Source organism: Leucopleurus acutus (genome assembly GCF_964270905.1).
Source record: "Leucopleurus acutus genome assembly, chromosome: 2".
NCBI lineage: Eukaryota > Metazoa > Chordata > Mammalia > Artiodactyla > Delphinidae > Leucopleurus > Leucopleurus acutus.
Window position 1 is genome coordinate 22310302 of NC_139143.1, and position 23036 is coordinate 22333337.

Below are 23036 nucleotides of genomic sequence, written 5' to 3' on the forward strand. Positions count from 1 at the left end.
GTGCAAGAACAGAGGGATAATGGACTTCCCTGGTGGTGCAGTGGTTAAGAATACACCTGCCAATGCAGGGGACACAGGTTCGATCCCTGCCGGGAAGATCCCACATGCCTCAGAGCAACTAAGCCCGTGAGCCACAACTAAGATCCCAGAAGCCGCGTGGAGTGGCTTGAAAACCTCTTACCATTCCCAAGTCAGGGATCCAGTGGGTCCAGTGCGGAATCGAAAGAAAATTTAGCACATGGCAAAGAAGTTCTACTGCGTATCCAGAAGATTACAAGCGATCAGTAAATACTCGTTGACTAATTGCTTGTCACATTTTTGGAAATAATCAATCAGATTTAGGATAGAGACCCGGCCCACCGCTTTGATAGGTATTCGTACTACTGAACTACATTTCCCAGCATGCATCAGACTCACGGCGGTAGAGTTTTTTGGAAAAAGAAAAGACTACAACTCCCGGCATGCCGCGTCCCGGCGGAGTGGACTGTGTTGCTCCAACAAGCAGGGGTAAGGGCCTATCAGGGGGCGGGGCGGGGCTGGTCCGGGCACCACAGCCAGTTTGACGGAAGGAGCGGCGCGGCGGTGGCGGAGTAGAATGGAGGCGGCGGTGTTCGTCTTCTCTCTCCTTGACTGTTGCGCGCTTATCTTCCTCTCAGTGTACTTCGTATCCTTGCCTGAGGCGGGCGGAGGCCGACCTGGGGCCCTCCACCCGAGGGAGTAGGCTGGGGGTGGGCCTGGGTGGGGGCCAGGGCAGGTGCGAGGGAGCAAGGCAGGCGGCCGGCGGCCGGCGCGGGTACTCTGGGCGCTGGCCCGGCCCGCCAGACCGATGTGGCGAGCCCGGGCGGGAGGAGGACCCCGGCTGCCCAACTTCGCCCCTCACCCGGGGGTCCGAGCGGGCCTTTCTCTTGAAGCGCCCCGGCCCGGCCTGCCCGCCACAGCTCGCCCCTGTGACGCCCGGACCCGCTCTGCCCTGCGCGGGGGCTGGCACTTGGCCTCCCCTTGTGGTCCTCAGGAGAGAGGGGTCGCGGTTTTCCTCCTTTTGGGTCCTGGAGAGATCAGGGTTGTGGTTTTTCTTGCAGCTCCCTTAGGCCGGGCCCTTCGCCGGATGCTGGGGGTCCCGAGAACGACGGCTCACGTCCCAGGGGTGGTCGCTAGTGGACTGTCCCGCGCTGAGCTCGGCGGAGGCGATTTGGCGCCTCTTGTCATTCTCTGGGCAACACCCCCGCTGCCCTCCCCTTTGTTCTCGCGGGTGTTGGAACTTGTAGCGACCTTTCACATCCAGGAGTTGATTCATTTCAAAAACGGGTCAAGTGTTTCCTTCGCGATGCCTTTTTGTAGGGAGTGTTGGGAAGGGTTTGTTTTAGAAACCAGCTGCAGCTGCTTATTTCGGTCGACCCATGTTTAAAACTTCCGTATTTTGTATCGCTGTTCCTGCTACAGTATTCATACTGTATTTTCCAGGCCAATAAATGGTCGTTGAACCTAGCACTCTAGAAGGCGTGTGGGCTACAACTCTACTCTCGAGGGAGCTTCTAGTCTTAGTTGTCACCCAACGATGCAACGCACAATCCAATTTTAAGTAATTAAATGTAAGCGAAGAAAAAACATGAGAAGCTCTGCATTGTATTTTTTTCCCTTGGAAATTACATGTGTCCCTTTCTGACAGAATTAAACTGTTTGTTTGCCAGAGCATTCTGGCTTTAGGATGGTTGTACAGAGTATGTTTTCAGTGTGGCTTCATACTTTGTTGTGGCCTGGCAACTTGTTGAAGTGGGAAGGGACAAAACTTGGAATCAGGACTCCTTGCTCAGCTAGTTATTTGCTATGCACATTATTTCACCTCTCTAAGCCTCAGTTTTCTTATCTTTAAAATGGGGGAAAATGTTTACTTCCCAGATAGGTATGTGCACAATGAGGGCGTGTTAAGCACCTAGCAGCACAATGCCTACCCCATGGCCAATGTTTAGTAAATATTGCTCTGCCTTCCCTCCCTACCACGCATTGAACAGCAGTTTTTACTTTAACTGATGATTTCTGACGAGGAGAACCCTGAATTTTATTAGGCTTGGCGAGCTGACTGAAAGGGCAGCATCACTTAGGAAGTTTTGATGACCTACATCTCTCTTGTGGCATAAGGAACAGGAGCTTAAGTTCAGAGAAATGAGACTTGGATTTATCTTACTGCAGTTTGGAAAACTAGTCTTGATAATTTAAAATAGCGTTGGCTAGGGGATTTCCTGACGGTCCAGTGGTTAGGACTTGGTGCGCTCACTGCAGCGGGGCCCCGGGTTCCATCCCCGGTCAGGGAACTAAGATTCTGCAAGCCAGGCGGCACAGCCAAAAAATAAAAAAAGCCTTGGCTTATACCAGTTTATGTACATAGAAACATGTTAGGTGGAGTGTTGGACTTAGATATTAAGGTACATTCAGGATGTGTTTTGATGAAATTCAGCATATTGTATTATTGTATTTTGGGATAGTTGTACTAGCTTAATATTAGAGCCAAGAGGTGGAAAATCATCGGGTATACATTCTGTAGGGATAAGAGTTTTTCTGGACTTTGAACCAATAAAGAAACCTGCAGAGAAGGAAAGGGGTGGATATTCAAAATCAGATACAGGCAAGAGCAAAGGTGAAGAGAAAGGTGTGTTCATGGCTTTTCTGGGTAATGGAGGAATAGGCCATCTGGAGCACAAGGTTGATTTTGGTGGCAGCAGGTCAGGTTTGGAAAGGCCAGATTAGATTAGATTTTGGAGGGTTTGAATGTTAAGGAGAGGAGGGCTTTCATTTTTAGCCTCTAGGCAATAGGGAGCCATTGAAAATTTTTGACATAAACAAAGTGGTGTATTATGAAGATAAGTCTGTAGAGTGGGTTGGAAACAGGAAAGATTGGAAGGTAAGAAACCATTAGGGAATGGGTTCATTTGGATCTGGAATGGGATACTAATTGTGGACAGGTGAAAGAGGAATTAATGTGAGTGGTGTTAAAAAGAAATGATTGATAGGACCTGGTAATGATTGATTCTGAGATATGAAACAGAAGGTAGAAATAACTTTCCATATTTTGAGCCTGGGCAAATGATGCTTGTGTCATTGACAGAAATAAACTGGGGGTGGAACTATTTGTGGAGAAAGTGATGCTTTTGGCTTTGACTGGGTTGAGGTGATAGGGGGACTATCCATATGGAAATGTATAGAATTTAGTTGAGAACATTTCTTTTTACCTATTTTATTGGACATTTTCGAACATAAAGGTAGAGAGAGTAGTGTAATAAACCCCATGTTTCTATTGCTCACCTTCAGTGATTTTCAACATTTTGCCGTTCTTTTTCATTTTTTTCCCAACTATTGTGGGGAGGCTGGGGGTGCATTTTAAAGTAAATACCACACATTCAATTGAAGACTTTTTATGTCTATCTGTCCCTCACATTTTTATTTGTAAGTTTATATTTTGTACTAAAACCCACTTTTTGTTTAAGTCCAGTATGATATATGTAAGTGGAAAGTTTGATTATAGAGAAAAATATTGGGAAAACAAACCATCTGTAATCCAACTTTCAAGACATAACCACTGCTAACATATGACCAAGCTGAGTTTATAGTTTTGTATCCTTTTTTTTTCATATCTTAAGTCTTCAAAGACATTTTATGGATATATCATAAATAAACACTTTTTCTACTATTGGGAATTCAGGTTTATAACATTTAAACTGTTTATATAGGTCATATTTTCCATTTCTTTTGGCCACTGTTTGACATTTGAGGAATCCAGCTTGAATGTTCTGGTATGGGTCACATTAGAATTGTGCATAATAAGAGGATTATTTTGTGAAAATCACTTGCTGAGGGAACATAAATGAGAAAATTTAGTTGTCTAATAAATGAACTTTAAGGAAATAATCTTTTCAAGTCAAAAATCTAATTCTGCTTTGCAACTGGGATTGCTTTCTGAAACTTAAATAGTTGTTATAAAAGAAGTCTAATAATTCCTTATCTTGATTGTCAGATAATTACATTGTCTGATTTAGAATGTGATTACATTAATGCTAGATCATGTTGCTCAAAATTAAACAAGGTAAGACATCTCTTTCCTCATTTTCTGGCATTGAAGGCAGTTCTCCATTTTCTGTGTTAAAGATAATTACAGATAGTCAGCATATGTGTATTTGATATTCATTGGAATGTTTGTGGAACTACTGTGCTTTGCAATATTTTTAGATCATGAAACTATACCAGAAGACCTAACTTGAAATTTTGTTTCTTTACTCTGGAAAGAGGACCTTTTTGTGGCTCCTTGAGAAATGGAATTAGTTGATTTGTTTTAAGGCCATTAAATTTAAATTAAAATTTCTAGTAAATTATATTCCTCCTCTCCTCTCCTTCCTTCCTTCCTCCTTCTCTCCCTCCCTCCTTCTCTCCCTCCCTCCCTTCCTTCGTAATTGTCCAGAACATGGTTTAATACAGTGATAGATTTAAATAAAAGATTTTGTTTATCTGCTATGCTTTCAGAGTTCTTTTTTTTTCTTGAGATATAATTGACATGTAACATTGCATTAGTTTCAGGCCTCCTCATCTTTATTTTTAATTTTTTAAAAATTGAAATTTAATTAATTTTAAACAAATTAAGTTCCTGCTGTGTGCCAGGCCGGGCCCTCTGCTTTTTTAAAAAATTGAAGTATGGTTGATTAGGCCTCCTCATCTTTAGAAGAATGATTTTATACTGATAGATAGATCCATCTAATAATATATATATATTTTCAGATGGATTGTATTTCTTTTTATATTTCTTGCTTACTCACTATTTTAGGTGGGTATTTTGTGGGTTTTCTTTTACAAAAATACAAATAAACACACAAAAAAAGGTTACCTGGATTCTTCTATTGAGAAAGTTACTCCTTCAGTTTGAAGTTAAGTAGTTTTTTTAACGTTAATTTTTGTTTTTGTGAAAGTTATACTTGCATACAACTAAAGTCAGAGGTACTACAAAGCTTGTAGTGAAAAACAGCAGTTCCTTCCTGACCCTTTTAAATCCTATCTGTCTTGCTTCTTAGGGGCAACTGATTTCAACACTTGAGCTGTTAATTTTTTTCTGATACTTATATTCATATTTCTCTATGTGCTTGCACTACTATTTCTTTTTCATTTTTTTTGGCCGTGGTGCGTGGCTTGCAGGATCTAAGTTCCCCAACCAGGGATTGAACCCAGACCACGGCAGTGAATGCCCAGAATCGTAACCAGTAGGCCACCAGAGAATTCCCACTATTTCTTTTTTATAAATTTCTTTTAATTAATTTATTTATTTATGGCTGTGTTGGGTCTTCGTTGCTGTGTGTGGGCTTTCTCTAGTTGTGGCAAGTGGGGGCTACTCTTCGTTGTGGTGCACGGGCTTGTCATTGCGGTGGCTTCTCGTTGCGGAGCACGGGCTCTAGGCGTGCGGGCTTCAGTAATTGTGGCACGTGGGCTCAGTAGTTGTGGCTCACAGGCTCTAAAGTGCAGGCTCAGTAGTTGTGACACACGGGCTTAGTTGCTCCGCGGCATGTGGGATCTTCCTGGACCAGAACTTGAACCCATGTCCCCTGCATTGGCAAGCAGATTCTTAACCACTGCGCCAGCAGGGAAGTCCCTCCCACTATTTCTTGATTTATCAGTTTTACATATTACCTATTGACTTCTGAGTCAATATGACAGATTTAGTTCTTAGGTACCCCCTTCTAAACATCTCTCCTATTTTTCCATTTTCTTTTTAAGTTTATATTCAATGTTTATATCATTATGATATACTATTATATTATATAAACATTTTTTATTGCCGAGCCTTATGGTAGACAGTGATCATATTTTTCTTTCCAATTTTTTTTTCTGCATAGCTTTGTCTTTTCAGATAACATCTTTTAAAGCCATTCAGTACTATTTTCTGCATGTTTCAAACATGCTAAAATAATCTGTCAGTTGTTTTTTTCTAGGTGACATTTCTCCTCAAGACCTACATCCTCTTGCTATAGTCTGGACTGGTTGCTCTTTAGGCCTGTTTCACAGCCTCCATCCTGGGACTCCTGGTTGGATCCCCTGATTCTTGGAAATCATGTCTTCCTTTCTCTTGGCTTACTACCTCGTTTTGCTGGAGTAGCTTCTTGAGATTTGGTACATGGGAATTAAATTTTGAGAACTTGCATGTTTGAAAATGTCTTATCCTTTCCCTTGATTGATAGGTTCTCTGAGTGTAGAATTCTAGGTTAGAAAAGATTTCTTTTTCAGAGTTTGCTTGGTCAAGGTCTTTTAACTTCTAGTGTTGTTCAAGTTGGGAAGTCTGGTGCCATTTTTATTTCTTATCGTCTTGATGGGATCTCTCTCTTTCTTCTCCTCCCACCCCTACCTCCATCCTCTCCAGAAGTTTTAGAATCTTAACCTTTATCCTTGGTTGGGTTTATTTATGGTAATCCTTGGTGTTTGGGAATTTTGCAGTGGTATACCTTTGTTTAGGCCTTTTTCACTCATTGTTTTGGGCATCTGAGAGGTTCTTTGAATCTGGGAAATTTTCTTCTACTTCTTTCTTTGATAATGTCTTCCCCTTCTATTTTCTCTCTTCTCTTTCAGTAACTTGGATTTGCTGGATAATTTATCTGCTGGATTGATCTCCCAGTTCTTCTTTTTCTTATTTTTGTCCCTTTGTCTTTTTTCTACCTTCTTGTTTTAAGATTTCCTCTGTTTTATCTTCTGAATTTTCTTGTATGTATATCATTTATGTCAAATTTTTAATTTCTAAGAGCTTTTTGTTCTCTTGGTTCATGCTTGACTCTCTTTGTTCTCAAGGATATTGATTATAGTAGTTTTGAAATTTCCTTCTGCTTCCTACATTATATCTGTTTTTTCCCAAGTTCCTTTCTCTTTGTTTTTCCCCCTTCTTTCATATTGAGGGCTTTCCTCAATTTCTGATACATGGCTATCTAGTCATACTTTAGGGTAAGGCACGAAAATACTCATTGGAAGCTCATTGGGTGGTCCAGGCTGTTGACTGACTGGTAGGTAAGACTTCACTGAGGGTAGTTGGTGTCTACCTTTTTTGGGGGTACCTGAAATAGCAGTTTTTTTGTAGGTGTTTTCTCTTGTGCCATTAAGTTACTCCAGAGAAGAATCTTTCAAACTCCTGCCTGGGTGAAATAAGCCTAGAGCTTCTTACCCCTAAGTTAGGGGAAGAACACATTATTAAGTAGGGAAGAGAAAGAGAACAGAGGGCTTGGTAGAAAGTTAGTATCCAAGTATAATAAGGTCAAGTACCGCTTCCTGAAACGTTTGTTTTAGGTTTTTGTTTATGTAAACCAAAATGCAGCCCACAGTAAGAAATCCAAAGTTTGAAAGCTACTTCTATGTGGGTCTGATAGCATGGAGGGGAGTAGTAGTAACATCAGCTAACATTTATTGAGGGCTTACTTTTTTTTTTTTTTACATCTTTATTGGAGTATAATTGCTTTACAATGGTGTGTTAGTTTCTGCTTTATAACAAAGTGAATCAGTTATACATATACATATGCTCCCATATCTCTTCCCTCTTGCGTCTCCCTCCCTCCCACCCTCCCTATCCCACCCCTCTAGGTGGTCACAAAGCACCGAGCTGATCTCCCTGTGCTATGCGGCTGTCCCCCACTAGCTATCTATTTTACGTTTGGTAGTATATATATGTCCATGCCACTCTCTCACTTCTGATGATATCTCATTGTAGTTTTGATTTGCATTTCTCTAATGATTAATGATGTTGAGCATTCTTTCATGTGTTTGTTGGCAGTCTGTATATCTTCTTTGGAGAAATGTCTATTTAGGTCTTCTGCCCATTTTTGGATTGGGTTGTTTGTTTTTTTGATATTGAGCTGCATGAGCTGCTTATAAATTTTAGAGATTAATCCTTTGTCAGTTGCTTCATTTGCAAATACTTGTTCCCATTCTGAGGGTTGTCTTTTCGTCTTGTTTATGGTTTCCTCTGCTGTGCAAAAGCTTTGAAGTTTCATTAGGTCCCATTTGTTTATTTTTGTTTTTCTTTCCATTTCTCTAGGAGGTGGGTCAAAAAGGATCTTGCTGTGATTTATGTCATAGAGTGTTCTGCCTATGTTTTCCTCTAAGAGTTTGATAGTTTCTGGCCTTACATTTAGGTCTTTAATCCATTTTGAGCTTATTTTTGTGTATGGTGTTAGGGAGTGATCTAATCTCATACTTTTACATGTACCTGTCCAGTTTTCCCAGCACCACTTATTGAAGAGGCTGTCCTTTCTCCACTGTACATTCCTGCCTCGTTTACCAAAGATAAGGTGACCATATGTGCGTGGGTTTGTCTCTGGGCTTTCTATCCTGTTCCACTGATCTATCTTTCAGAAGATAAGTATCAGAATGGCCATCATTAAAAAAATCTAGAAACAATAAATGCTGGAGAGGGTGTGGAGAAAAGGGAACACTCTTGCACTGCTGGTGGGAATGTGAATTGAGTGCTTACTTTGTGTGTGGCTTACATATATTATTTTGTCTAATTCTCTGAAACAACCTCATGAGGTGTAAGTATTATCTCCATTTTACAGATGAGAAAGTCATGATTTAGAGAGGGTAGATAACTTCCTAAAATTGCACAGCTAATAAATAGGATAGAGCATGAGTTTTACTCCAGGTTTATCTGATTTTGCAGCTTACACATATTAGCATTATGTTAAATTGGTTACACTTTAAAAATGCATTTACATACTTAAAAATATTTTGGTTGATTGCAAATTAGGTTTAAGGCCCTTCTTCTTTGTTTATTAAGAAAAAGTGGGATATCCCTGGTGGTGCAGAGAATCCATCTGCCAATGCAGGGGACATGGGTTTGAGCCCTTGTCTGGGAAGATCCCACATGCTGCAGAGCAACTAAGCCCATGCACCACAACTACTGAGTCTGAGCGCTAGAGCCCGTGAGCCACAACTACTGAAGCCTAGAGCCTGTGCTCTGCAACAAGAGAAGCCACCCCAATGAGAAGCCCGTGCACTGCAACGAAGAGTAGCCCCTGCTCGCCGCAACTAGAGAAAGCCCACGCGCAGCAACAAAGACCCAATGCAGCCAAAAAAAAAAAAAAACGTATCTAAGGGAATTTCCTGGTGGTCCAGTGGTTAGGACTCCGTGCTTTCACTGCCCAGGGCATGGGTTCATTCCCTGGTTGGGGAAATAAGATCCTGTAGGCATCGCAGAGTGACACCGTCCCCCCCAGGAAAAAAGAAAAAAATGTATCTGAAATCTAAATGCAAGAGACCTGGGACCAGTGTGTCTGGGCTTCTGTTATATAGCTCTGCCACTAAGTAGCTGTGTGACCTTGGGCAAGTTACTTAATCTCTCTTGAATTTTATTTTCCTCATTTCTATAAGTTGGGAGTGCCAGTTTGTGGCTCAATAAATACTAGCTATTAACTTCCATTAAAAGAAAAATCTCTACTCATAGGAGAGGAAAACTATTGGTGAATTGAGAACCTGCCACAATAGCTGTTGATATATGAGAACTATAATATTGCACAATAAACAAAGAACATAGATAAGGGCACTGGGTGCTATGAAGCCAATAGTCTGGGATTCTGTTATCCTGGTCCATTATCATATTTGTTTAACTTTGAGCTGATATTGTAAGCTGTTAAAGTACTTTTTTTTTTTGGTGGATGTGAGATGATTTCCCTCAGGGTTCTGGAGCTTGGAAATGTTTAGGATCGGTATTCTGACCTGAAAGGCAGCATGTATGTGGATATAAACCATCCCAAATTAGAGTAAGAGGCTTTAGCACAGATATTGGAATAGAAAGTAAATAATACTCTATTTTTTCTCTAGTTGTCATTTGTACCTGCTTAGAGAATGAATCTGAATCTTTGCTTAGGGTAAAATGTAATTAAAGACTAAGTGCATCATTTTTAAGCTGTGTCCTGATTTATTTGCACTGGGTAAGCAGTGATAGCAGTATGCAAATCTGGGATATCCGAGCCTAAAAATAATCTTGAAACACTAGCTTGGAAATTCTCTGTACTTTCTTTGATTTAATTTCAAGTAACATGTACATTCCGGAAGGACACAGCAGTGAGATGTAATACTGTGTTCTTCCCTTGCAGTGGGTAATTCCAGAATTGGTTGGCCATACTATTGTCACTGTATTAATGCTTATTTCATTGCACTGGTTCATCTTCCTTCTCAACTTGCCTGTTGCCACTTGGAATATATATCGGTGAGTACAGTTTGTTTATTTATACATATGAGTACTGGTAGCATAAAGTTCACCCATTTAAACTATACTATCCAATATGTTTTTGGTATATTTATAGATGTAAGCAACCATCACCACAACGTATTTAAGAACATTTTCATCACCCCCAAAAGAAGCCCTATGTCCTTTAGAAGTCACTCCCCTCCCCCAGCTCTAGGCAACTGCTAGTCTCCTTTCTGTCTTTGTAAAATAACCTGTTCTGGACAGACATATCATTTAAAAGAGATCAATATGTGATCTTTTATGGCTTCTTTCACTTAGCATAATATTTTCAGGGTTCATCCATGCCGTGTCATGTATCAGTACTTTATTCCTTTTTATTGTGGAATAATATTCCATTGTATGGCAATACTACATTTTGTTTATCCGTTTGCAATTAATGGGCATTTGAGTTTCCACTTTTTGCCTATTATAAATAATTCTGTGAACATTCATGTGCATATTTTTTTTCATTAAAATTATTCTTTTAATTTACCAAAATGCAATGTGATCGTGTCTTTTTTTTATTATTAACATCTTTATTGGAGTATAATTGCTCTACAATGGTGTGTTAGTTTCTGCTTTATAACAAAGTGAATCAGCCATACATATACATATATCCCCATATCTACTCCCTCCTGCGTCTCCCTCCCACCCTCCCTATCCCACCCCTCTAGGTGGACACAAAGCACCCAGCTCATCTCCCTGTGCTATGCGGCTGCTTCTCACTAGCTATCTATTTTACATTTGGTAGTGTATATATGTCAATGCCACTCTCTCACTTCATCCCAGCTTACCCTTCCCCCTCCCCATGTCCTCAAGTCCATTCTCTACGTCTGCATCTTTATTCCTGTCCTGCCCCTGTCCCTGCCCAGGGAATTTTTTTCTTTCTTAAGATTCCATATATATGTGTTAGCATATGGTATTTGTTTTTCTCTTTCTGACTTACTTTACTCTGTATGACAGACTCTAGGTCCATCTGCCTCACTACAAATAACTCAATTTCGTTTCTTTTTATGGTTGAGTAATATTCCATTGTATGTATGTGCCACATCTTCTTTATCCATTCATCTGTTGATGGACACTTAGGTTGCTTACATTTCCTGGCTATTGTAAATAGAGCTGCAATGAACATTGTGGTACATGACTCTCTCTGAATTATGGTTTTCTCAGGGTATATGCCCAGTGGTGGGATTGCTGGGTCATATCGTAGTTCTATTTTTAGTTTTTTAAGGAACCTCCATACTGTTCTCCATAGTGGCTGTATCAATTTACATTCCCATCAACAGTGCAAGAGGGTTCCCTTTTCTCCACACCCTCTCCAGCATTTATTGTTCGTAGATTTTTTGATGAAGGCCATTCTGACCAGTGGGAGGTAATATCTCATTGTAGTTTTGCTTTGCATTTCTCTAATGATTAGTGATGTAGAGCATCCTTTCATGTTCATGTGCATATTTTTGTGTGGACATATATTTTCATTTCTTTTAGGAGTGGAATTGCTGGGTCATATGGTATAACTCTATGGTTTGACCTTTTGAGGAACTACCTGAGTGTTCAAAAGCAGCTGCACTATTTTACGTTTCCACCAACTGTGTATGAAGGTTACAGTTTCTCCACATCCCTGCCAACACTTTTTGTTGTGTCTTTTTTATTTTAGCTGTCTTATTGAATGTGAAGTGGTATCTCATTGTGGTTTCGATTTACATTCCCTAGTGACTAATGATGTTGAGTACTTTTTAATGTGCTTATTAGCCATTCATATATCTTCCTTGCTCTATATGTTTTTAATTAATTTCTTTTTTATTGAATTATAGTTCATGTACAATATTATATGTTACAGGTGTACAGTATGGTGAGTCACAATTTTTAGAGGTTATACTCCATTTATAGCTATTATAGAATATTGGTTATATTCTGTGTTGTACAGTATATCCTTGTAGCTTATTTTATACATTTGCTGCATATGTTTTTGATTAGCTAAGTTGACATGATATAAATTATGCTTTGGGAAGATTTTTCTGGAAGGATTATATAGTATTGATTGGATGGAAAAGAGGCAGGAGGTAGGGAAACCAGTTCAGAGACAGGGGTGAGATAATATAGTACTGGAATAGAGTTGTGATAGTGGGAATGAAAAAGATAGGGCTAGGGCTTCCCTGGTGGCGCAGTGGTTGAGAGTCCGCCTGCCGATGCAGGGGACATGGGTTCGTGCCCCGGTCCAGGAAGATCCCACATGCCGTGGAGCGGCTCGGCCCACGAGCCATGGCTGCTGAGCCTGCGCGTCTGGAGCCTGTGCTCCGCAACGTGAGAGGCCACAACAGTGAGAGGCCCGCGTACCGAAAGAAAAACAAACAACAAGATAGGGCTATATAAGTGGTGATAGGAAGGAAGAATGGACAAGAGTTTAACCTATTGCCTATGAAAGATGAAGAGAGAAGTCAGAATTGAGTAAGAGAAAGTTTTTAAGGACTACTGAGGAAGTGGTGACACTCCTGTTAGATAAGCTAGCAGTCAGAGAAGGATAAGACTCTTTGAGACTACAGATGGTCCTCGATTTACAATAGTTTGACTTTTGATTTTTCGACTTCATGATGGTGTGAAAATGATACACATTTCAGTATAAACTGTATTTCGAATTTTGAATTTTGATCTGTTTCTGGACTAGCGATATGCGGTACGAAACTTTCTTGTAATGTTATAAAATAGGCTTTGTATTAGACGATTTTGCCCAACTGTAGGCTAATGTAAGTGTTCTGAGCATGTTTAAGGTAGGCTAGGCTAAGCTGTGATGTTCGGTAGGTTAGGTGTGTTAATTGCATTTTCAATTTTTGATGGGTTTATCATGATATAATACCATTGTAAATCGAGGAAAATAGGTATTGAGTTGAGATGCTATCCAGATATTCATTTGTAAATACCATATATACCGTTTATTCAGCCATAGATGGGCTACTAGGATTGGGGGGAGAATTTAGATTTGTGAAACTCAGAGAGCCATTTGCATTTCAAAGAAGTCATAATTGAGAAACCAAATGTGTGGCGAGAGTGAGGAACCCAAAGTTGGACTAGAGAAGCTTGGACGTGCGAGAAGGAAGAGGTCATGATCAGTGCTAGGTTAGGACATGCATGCTGTGCAGATGGCACAGTTGGGATGCAGAAGCCTAGACGCTTAAACTCACTGATCCTCTCAAAGTAACCCAATTTTCTTATTTGTAAAAGGAATCATTTGGGGAAGAAGGAGAAGATTATCATATGTAATACTATATACACAGTGGTATTTAATAAATATGAAATGTTATGTGTTATCTCAAGAGGCCCAAAGACTCCACAGCGTGTTAAACACAGTATCTTGAAGATTTTTTTTTAAGTTTGAGTCTGAGTCTGTGTGAGCACTGAGTTGAATTGGTCTGGATATGGAACTCGGTGTGTGCTTACTGTGCCCTTTAGGTTCCGTATTGTCTTTGTAGCCCTGTTCTCATTCCCTCACTGTGGTCATACCTCCATCACTATAAAATGTACATCTCTTATTTGTCAAAATATTATTATTTAACTTAATATTTACATAAAAATTAATTTAAAATAAAATTTATATTTTAATTAAGTGTAATCTGTACTTTTTAAGTGTCATGTAAAGTTAGGCACTGCGTTTGCATCTGAACTCTCCATTTATTGTCTTAACTGAAGAGTTTTATTTTACCACAGTAGCATTTATTCTAAATCATTTCTGCCTTCTTTAAATTGCTCTTTTCAAGTAGGTACTGTTTATTAACCATGCAGATTGAGACATATCTGTTGATCAGCAGGAGCACCAAACATGAGGATTCTATTTGGGATATAGAATCTCTCTTTTTAGTATCATCTGTGAAATGGGAATAATTATGTTTGACACAAAGATGTAAGTGTTAAACATAAAGACAACTTGCAGAGATGTTGTGAAGGTGAAGAGAATTGCATTAATTAAGTTAGAACCTTGTAGATAAAGAAGTTTCTAAGAACTTGATAAAGTTGGTTTGGTTTTGGGGCCCCCTTCACTTGTGTCTCATGGAAGACAGCTATAGGTATTACCGATTCAGTAGTTTTCTACAGAAGATTGGTAAAAGGGTCTCAGTGCATAAAATATCCTTCTCTAGAGTGTTAATGTATTTGTTTCAGAGGGCAGAAATTACACCTAAAATTAATAGTATTGTATTTTCAAAGGAAGACTAAGGCATGGCCTGTGACATCATTATAATACCTTGTCCATATTTGGTCATATAAGGCTGCTATGATTGGTTCATTTTTGAAGGTTGATTATTACTGGTTTACTTATTTTTGAATATTTATGCTGATGATTTGATTTTCCTTCTAATGTGTGTGCATCCTTTAATTTACCAGGTTCATTATGGTGCCAAGTGGTAACATGGGAGTGTTTGATCCAACAGAAATACACAATCGAGGGCAGCTGAAGTCACACATGAAAGAAGCCATGATCAAGCTTGGTTTCCACCTGCTCTGTTTCTTCATGTATCTTTATAGGTGAGTTTACAGTCCTGGCGTTTTCCTGGATGCCATATGCTTTTGACGGGTGAGGTATTACTATACCATAGCATTTTGTATTAACATTGCAGAGCTTTTGGGGATTATGTGAATTTCTTGTGGCTGTGTAGATTTTTTATGTCATGTCATTGAATCAGGATTCCATTCTGTCTGACCTGGAGTAGAGTTACTCTGCGTTATTAGTTATTCCTTAGCTGTTGAGGCTATCAACATGCTTAAAACTGTCTTTGCTGTTCTTTCCCTCCCCTGGTATCCAGCTGTGAGGTCTCACTGCCTGTTATAAACATTACTATATGTACCCCCAGAGAGTTTCCCACTCCTGGGTCTTCGGGGGACCAGAGCACTGGCAGCAGCTCTCAACAACTTATATCCACGTTGGGCTGATCTTTCTTGGCATTAAGGAATTTAGGTGTGATGCCTTTTCTCTGGGATGCAAGTGGTCTGTTCGGGTAAAATTTCATCAGTCTTCCAGTTAGATTGGAAGTAAGAATTAATATGAAGGTTTGGCTATCAGACACTGGAAGCCTCATGCAGTCCTGTTTAAACTTACATTTATTACCTTAAGTTTTAGAGATAACATGCCACCTTTTCCTTTACCCATTATAGACCCATAGAATACAGCAAAGAAGAGAAAAAAATTGTCATGTGTGTATGATTTGATTAAGCCTTTAAGAGGCTAAAAGTCAAGCTTTTGTATCCAAGCTTAATTGTATCATTCCTGTTTTTTTCTGAGGTAAATTTTAATTTTCACATGGGCATGAGACTAGTAGGAAAAAACTTGTACTGAACTAAACTTCTGTCACTCAAAAAAGTCCTAATAATTAGAAACTGTACAAAGATAAGAGTTTTAAAAACCTGCTATTTTGTCTGAAATAGCTTAGAAGTCAGAGCCATTTTAGCCTCTGCCTGAAAAAGCAGGCTTCCTAAAATCCTTTTGCTATGCTAATTCCATGCACAGATTAGATTGAAATTAGAGTTTAGGTGGTTTCCTTTTGACTATTTATCATATTTGCTTTTCTGTATTTTAAAAAATAGGACAGAAAAACCACACTAATAACATTTCTGGTTCTCATACCTCATTGCTAACGTGCTTAATTTTTAATCCTAGCATTAAAGATGGAGAATAAAGAGCAAAATTTAACATGAAGAATACAATGATACACCTATTCTTATTCTTATTATTTTTTTTTTGTGGTACGCGGGCCTCTCACTGTTGTGGCCTCTCCCTTTGTGGAGCACAGGCTCTGGACGCGCAGGCTCAGTGGCCATTGCTCACGAGCCCAGCCGCTCTGTGGCATGTGGGATCATCCCAGACCGAGGCACGAACCCGTGTCCCCTGCATCGGCAGGCAGACTCCCAACCACTGTGCCACCAGGGAAGCCCTATTCTTATTTTTATTACTTTTTAAAGTCAAACCATATGAAGGTATCTTTACCATCATATATGTTCCCTTCTATTTGTCTGAGACAAAAAGCAAGGTGGTTATCCTTTCTTCATCCTTCTCTCCCCTCCAGGTTTTATGCTTTGGAGAATAAACTAGAGTGGACATCCCCTAGGTCTTGATAACATGAGCTTCTTGAGGCATCTGGGAGCAAAGCTAATGTAGTCACACTTTTGGGTGTAAATGTAGGATTAGGGAGCAGTATCTTGCTTAGTAAGACCCAAAGTCTTAGGATTTAAAAATGGACAAGTGTTTCTTACCTCTCAGTTGTTGAATTTAAAGCAGTGGGAAGATGGACTGAAGACTGGGGATTGGAGGAATCAGGAAGCAATTTTGGGGCAGGTTTAAGGTATGGTTCTTTACAATGAAATAAAAGATAGGCAACCAGTATAACTGGTTTGCCTGAGTAGCTGCATTGCTCACTGGATGCATCCTTTCTTTTTCTTTCTTTTCCCTTCCCTTCTCAGCTTTTTAGCCATGTTGCTATTTCCTTCCCCCTTGGCGTTCCTTGTAGCTCAAGGGATCAGGATGGAAGAGTAATCGCAGATGTTCTTGTAACACTTTTCTCTTAGCTTTGGTTGCTGTTTTTAAAAAGTGTTTACTATTCTAAATCATCCGATTTCTAATGTAGGGATTTATGCTGCTCCTTCTGTATCGCCTGCCACCACTTGCATGGTGCCTTGCACAGAGCAGACATTCAGCGTTTGTTAAATAGAATTAAAGGAAAAAATTCCCATCTTCTTTAGAGATTGGTGGAATCTATGCCTTTGGTGTTTGGTTAGGTGCCAGCCTGGTGTAATCTACCACTCCCTCACTGTGTGACCTGGGGCAAGTTTCTTATCCTCTCTGTGCCTCAATTTCTTCATCTGAAAATGGGATAATAATAGTACCTGCCTTATGGGCTTGTGATGTGGATTAAATGAGATAATGCACATAAAGCACTTTGGTTTGTGCTGACCTCTTGTAAGCTCTAACAAAGTGTTCAAAAATATTGGTTACTACCATTAATTTGTGCTGTGCACTGTGTACCCTTAGTTTGTTTAAATTTGGACAACGCATCACTTATACCATTGGTAGTGTAAGGGTATTTCTGTGTTTTAGTCATTTGCTCTCAGCATAGCAAGGCTGATTTCAGTAAAAAAATGATAGTCTTGTTACTCTTGTTAAGTGTGGTGGTTTTAACAGAGTATTTACTGAGTGACCGCCATGTGTCAAAGACACTGTGTAAGGCACTGCGTGTGACACAAAAGGAGCAGTGCAGAATCCCTGTGTCAAAGCTGGGAGCCTGCTGATTGCAGCACGCGGGTGTCATCCTGGAGAATGAAAGTGGGTATGAGCTGAGGTGTGCAGGAAGAGGCAGGGCAACGGCCCTGGGCCGAGAGGCTGGCTTCCCAGAGGCCGTGCCGGAGCCTGATGGAGCCTGCCGGATCCTGAAGTCTGAGAGGAAGTTACTGGGTTGATGGGGGATGAGAGGAGGGGTTCCAGGGGCAGGAACAACATGTGCAAAGATCTCCATGGAGAATTAAAGTTTTTTCCTAGACACAGCTTGTTTTCTCTAAGCTAGAGCCCAGCAGTGCTTTTAGGTTACGCTCCCTACCGCCACCTCTACCCCGGTTTTCTTTCTTTCTTTTTTTTTTTTCTTTTAGTGAAAACGTTAGGGCCTTTTGATGTCCTAATATAGATATTCTTTCCTTTAGGTGTAAATGATTGCTTTTGCTTTTTACTTAAATGAGTGTTCCTTGCTGAGCCTTAGGGATGCAAGTCTGGACAGACCAGACTCTGTAGGAACATTCCTAAGGAAACATTAGTAACATTAATTTCTTCTCTCCACAGTATGATTTTAGCTTTGATAAATGACTGAAGCTGGAGAAGCCGTAGTTGAAGTCAGCCCACACTACAGTGCACAGTTGAGGAGCCAGAGACGACTTAAATCATCCTTAGAACCATGACCATAGCAGTATATTTTTTCCTCTTTGAACAAAAAATATTTTTGCTGTATTTTTACCATATAAAGTATTTAAAAAACATGAATTGAGTTTTTGTAGCTTTCTGGTTCTCAACTTTAGCCTGCACCCCCAACATGTGAAGGTGTTTTTCATCATCTGTATGTTGAAGATAGTTATTTGTATGTAGGAATAGGACTGTCATTCCAGCATTGCATGCCAAAGAAATAGAGGACACGCTTTAAAGGGAAGATGTAATAGATGAGCAAAGTGGCTCTTCAGGTCTACTGAGAAGTCAGAGTACAAAGCGATACTGTTAGTCTGGGCAAAGGAAGAAAGAAACTAAACTACCCTTTTGTCTATATTGCGGCAGCTTCCTGTATTTAATATGGTTTACAGATTTATGGGGCTGTAAGCCAAATGTCTTTTCACAAGAATGTTAACAGAAAATGACATTTCAAAAAATATATATTTCTTTGCTGAATCTGTGAACCCTTATAAGCCATTACACATACGATGTAATTCCTGCTTATAGAAAGGAAAATAAACCAAAAAAGCAAAACTTCATCAAGAGCTTTCATTTAAAAGCCGCTGCCTCCACAGTCGCCCTCAAACCCATATACTCCCACTGGCCCTTGCTGCGTCTTGGTTTTGCACTCATTGGTCCAGTTGTATTTGATCTGTCCGATATATTTTTTAATGGGTTTGGAGAGGTGATTTGGTAGAAGATGCCCATCAGATCAGAAGCAGGAGTAGCCAGTCATTCGGTGTCGGTGAAACTGAGCCTGTCAGCGCTCTGTTTGGGGCCTGATTAACCGTAGCACTCCTGTCCTGCTGCGCTGACCACTGTCCATTTCATGGACATAGCAGTATCCAACCAGACTTGATTCCTTGGAGGTATATTTGTCAATTCTTGCAGTTGTTGAGGGCACTTAACCTCTTGGGCTCTGTTTGCTGGGTGAAGTGAACCTGGCAGTTCATTCCCAGTGCTCGTTTGTGTTTTAATGTGGCCATCTTAGTGCTGGCATTTAGGCAAAACATGGCTGAGTCCAAAGAGGTTATTCACTCTGTTGAGACAGAATTGCATAGTCACATAAGGTGTGTGGTCACCAGATATCAAATGTTGCATGTCCTTTCGGCCCTGGACTGGGTCTAGCCTTGGCAGAAGCCGGAGAGGCTCTAAGCAAAACTCCCTATATGGATAGACCCACATTTTGAGGATGGTGGTATACCCTGGCCACACGTGAAAGGAAGGGTGAAATGGTAGGCAAAGTAAACTTGGTTCTGTTGGCCTCTTTCGAGCTTCAAAAATTGCTCCTTGGGGGTATCTTGTTTTTCTTCCAGGCAAAGAGCCAAGAAGAAGCTGTAACACAGAAGTTAGTTTGATGCATCTCTCTTACCCTTTCCTTCTTAGGCACCTTCCTCTATTTAAAAAAAGAAAAACAGTCACTTAACTCTGACTTTATCCCTAACTTCCAGTGCCTCTAAATGTTCTGCTCAAGCTTTGAAAGCAATGAAACTGTTGGAGAACTTAAATCCTTAGAACTGAGAGATAAACAAGCTACTTCAGGAAGCTCAAAGGTGGTGGAGGACTGTTGACCAAAATGTTTTATCTTCTCATTCTTCTTTTTTTAAAAAATTGAAATTTTCACAATATTGTGTTAGTTTCAGATGTACAGCATAGTGATTCAATTATTTTTTTCAGATTATATTCCATTATAGGTTATTACAAGGTCTGGAATATACAAGTATTCTTAGTAACCAAAATAGAAACCTGTGTAGTTGAGAGCATCTGGCTGTCAGTTTACATACCTTTCAGGCATGTCTGTTGGTGAGGCTGAGCAGATCAGAAAGGTGCCTCATTTATAACGAAAGACAGGAGCTCTTTACTTCTGAAACATTAACCGTGGTTAAAAACAAAACCACCTTTCTTGTATTGCTTGTCTGTAATCAAAGGCAGGAAAGGGGGTAACTCTAGTTTTTTGTTTGGATTTTTTAGGGGCCCTTCTACAAATTATGAAAAGAGGGAAAAAGCACTGACTTTAAAAGCTGTGGTTAAGATGCCGAAGATTAATCTTCTGTGCTTTTAACTGATTGGAGAGTTGCAGAGACCCTTAGAGATCATTTGGTCTAACTTCATCTTAGACATCTGGAATCCTCCTGGCTAGTCCAGTGTTCTCTCCCTTATCACTTCTCATCCCTGTCCATCTGTGAAGGTAGTACCCTGGGCCCAGCCAGTGCAGACTACTATGGCATGCTCCTGGATGCAGAATATTTTTATCTGTGTATTCTGTCATTTTCCTTTGACCTTTTCCTTCCATCCCTTCAGTGGTTAGCAGGTGCACTTGCTAATCACTGGACTCAGCTGAGAGAGCCGAGGAAGAAAGATCTAAGGTGCAGCTTGGTTCATCAAAGCCTGACAGCCACCTTTTCATGCCACACAGATGACAATGGAATAATAATCCAAATCTGCTTCCTCTCATCTGAGCTCACTTTGAATTTGAGGGATAAGAAAGCTCCCCATGGAACTTTTTCTTCTGTGGCACTTACCACTTTCTATCTGGTGTTACGGTTATTTGTATGCAGTTAATCTCTCCTACTAGACTGTACACTCCTGGAGGGCAGAGTATCCTCTTATTCATATTTGTATCATTTTCCTATTGCTCCTGGCACCTAACGCAGTCCATGCCTTGCACACGGAAACAATAAATGATTGTTGAATGAATACATAAATCTGATTGTGTTGTTCTGTTGCTCTTTCAGCATGAAGTCTAACTAATGTCCTTTACATCAGGGAAGTAAGAAGCAATGGAGCAACATAATCAAAGTCTACCATCTGTTTTCAAGGCAGTCGCATTATGGAATGTTCTAAGACATGCTAGGTTAGGAAAGGAAATCGCTGTATTTGGTGTACTGGAGGCTTGTGAAGTCAGTTTTCCTCACAAGTAATATTTTGTCAGAAGTAATTGTGATGAAAAGTATGTACTAGGTATAATTAATTACCCCCTGCATGTAAGTAAAATTGTTCTAATACATGGAAACAGGCAGCAAGATAGAGAAGGGAAGTCTTGAAATTCTATGCCTATTATCTAGATTGCTGCCACCTGAATTTGTGTACTTTAAGCCAAAAATACTATTTTGCAATGTAGTGTAACAAAGATGGAAATATTCTTGGTGTAGTGAAACTACAGTTAATAAGGCTGTTCAAAGAATGGGCTGTTCTATCTGAGCATTTGTCAGTGAAGCCTTTTGGTTTTAAGCCATACTTACCGTGAAAATTGTACAAGGTAGTAGTCAAATTGTTCTGCTCTAAATATAATCTAAGGACTGAGGGTCATTCAGAGCCTTAGGGTTAGCATTGTGAACCGCAGTAATCACAGTAATAATCACCGTCAGGACATAGATGTTAAAGGGATTGGTCACTAAGAGCTCAAGTTGCTCTTTAGAATAAATTCCTTGATAAAAGCTGTTTTTGTTTTCAATGGCTTCCCTCTGAGGCTGGCTGAGGGGTGGGTGGTGGGTGAGTGGTCAGAATCAGCTAGCTGGGAGCTCGGAGGTTTGACCGTGGCTTCCCCTGCTGTGTATTTGGTTTGCTACATCCGTTATGGAACAGTCTTGGTTTCACCTGTATTAGTTCCCATTCAACATTAGCGCATAGTCAGAATGTGAGTCAGTCGAACAAATACTGAAATTGCTGTTCTCCAGTGCAGCACCTTGTGTGTAGATGTTGAGAGGACTAGTAAAGGTGCGGAGTTACACACTGCTATACTATCACTCTCCAGCCATCTCTCTGATTCCTGGTTCCCTTCTAAGCACCCGGTGCTTCGTCAGAATCCCCACTTTGTTATTTATCCAGGGGACTTGGTTCATCTTCAGTCTGCTATTCTAAGTACCATATATTCTTTGGGCAAGAGGCTGGCACTTGAACAAGGAAGGAGCTTGAATCCTTCGTCTGTTTTCACACCTCAGTTCATTCAAATTGATAATCTCTGAAGGAGAGGATGTGAGTGGAATCAAGTTGTAGAGCCTGATCTTATCACTTTATCTGATCAGCAGCCTATTTCACAGGTTGGATGCAAAGCAGGCGAGGGTTGAACTTGACAGCTCAATTAAAAAGCAACAAGTTTGGCTGCCACTGCATCTGCTGTATCAGAGTGACCTGCAGGGCAAGGCTAGCTTCTGGTGTAGCTGTGTATAAAGATACTAACTTTTTAGAAGACAATAACAGGACTAATCCGTGTCAGTTGGTAATCTTCTATTTTACCAGTTACAATAATCAAACTTACGGGCATTCTTGTTTTATCTGTAACCTACTACCTTCCCTCCCCCACACTATTTTGAAGCCAATACCAGACATCAGTACATATGTAGTATTTCTACACGTATCTCTGTAAGATAAGGGTTCTTAAAACACACACACAGTCCCAGCAGCATACATAAATTGGTAATTACTTAGTACTAAATACACAACGGGTGCTCCAATTTCCCCCATTGGCTCAAGGTTTACAGTCGGTTTGTTCACATTGGGATTCAGCAAAGATCTGTACATTTCATTTGGTTAATGTCCTTAAGTCTCTTAATCTACTAAATTCCCTATTATTTTCCTTGCAATTTGTTGAAGAAACTGTTTCACTGGACATAGCAATCATTTGTTGTGTAGAACCTCCAGTATCTGGCTTTTGCTGACTGCCATAGACTCTTAAAAAAAAATCGTTTGTGATTTTACTATGTGCATTCTCACCCATCACAAGCTGTCTGGTAAGAAGATACTGTTAGCTTCTTTCATAGATGAGGGATCTCTGACAGATAAGTAATTTGTCTAAAGTGACACACCAAGTGATAGGATTTATATTTAAATCCAAACCCACTACTTTATAAAACAATT

The 23036-nt window shown here is 40.2% G+C and overlaps 1 protein-coding gene across 2 annotated transcripts; it reads left to right on the plus strand.

Moving 5' to 3' along the window:
• Positions 1–576: 576 nt before the first annotated feature.
• On the plus strand, positions 577–18639 carry CNIH4 (cornichon family member 4; the record flags this gene model as incomplete). Of its 2 annotated transcripts, XM_082832958.1 has the most annotated exons (5): positions 577–664; positions 4007–4075; positions 10101–10213; positions 14606–14746; positions 18042–18639. In XM_082832958.1, exons 1-5 carry the CDS (start codon positions 596–598, stop codon positions 18067–18069), a joined length of 420 nt encoding a protein of 139 aa, XP_082689084.1. In that variant the 5' UTR covers positions 577–595. The 2 variants fall into 2 exon arrangements, with proteins under 2 accessions (XP_082689084.1, XP_082689085.1); XM_082832959.1 differs by lacking the exon at positions 18042–18639 and having other exon boundaries at positions 14653–14746.
• Positions 18640–23036: the final 4397 nt, after the last annotated feature.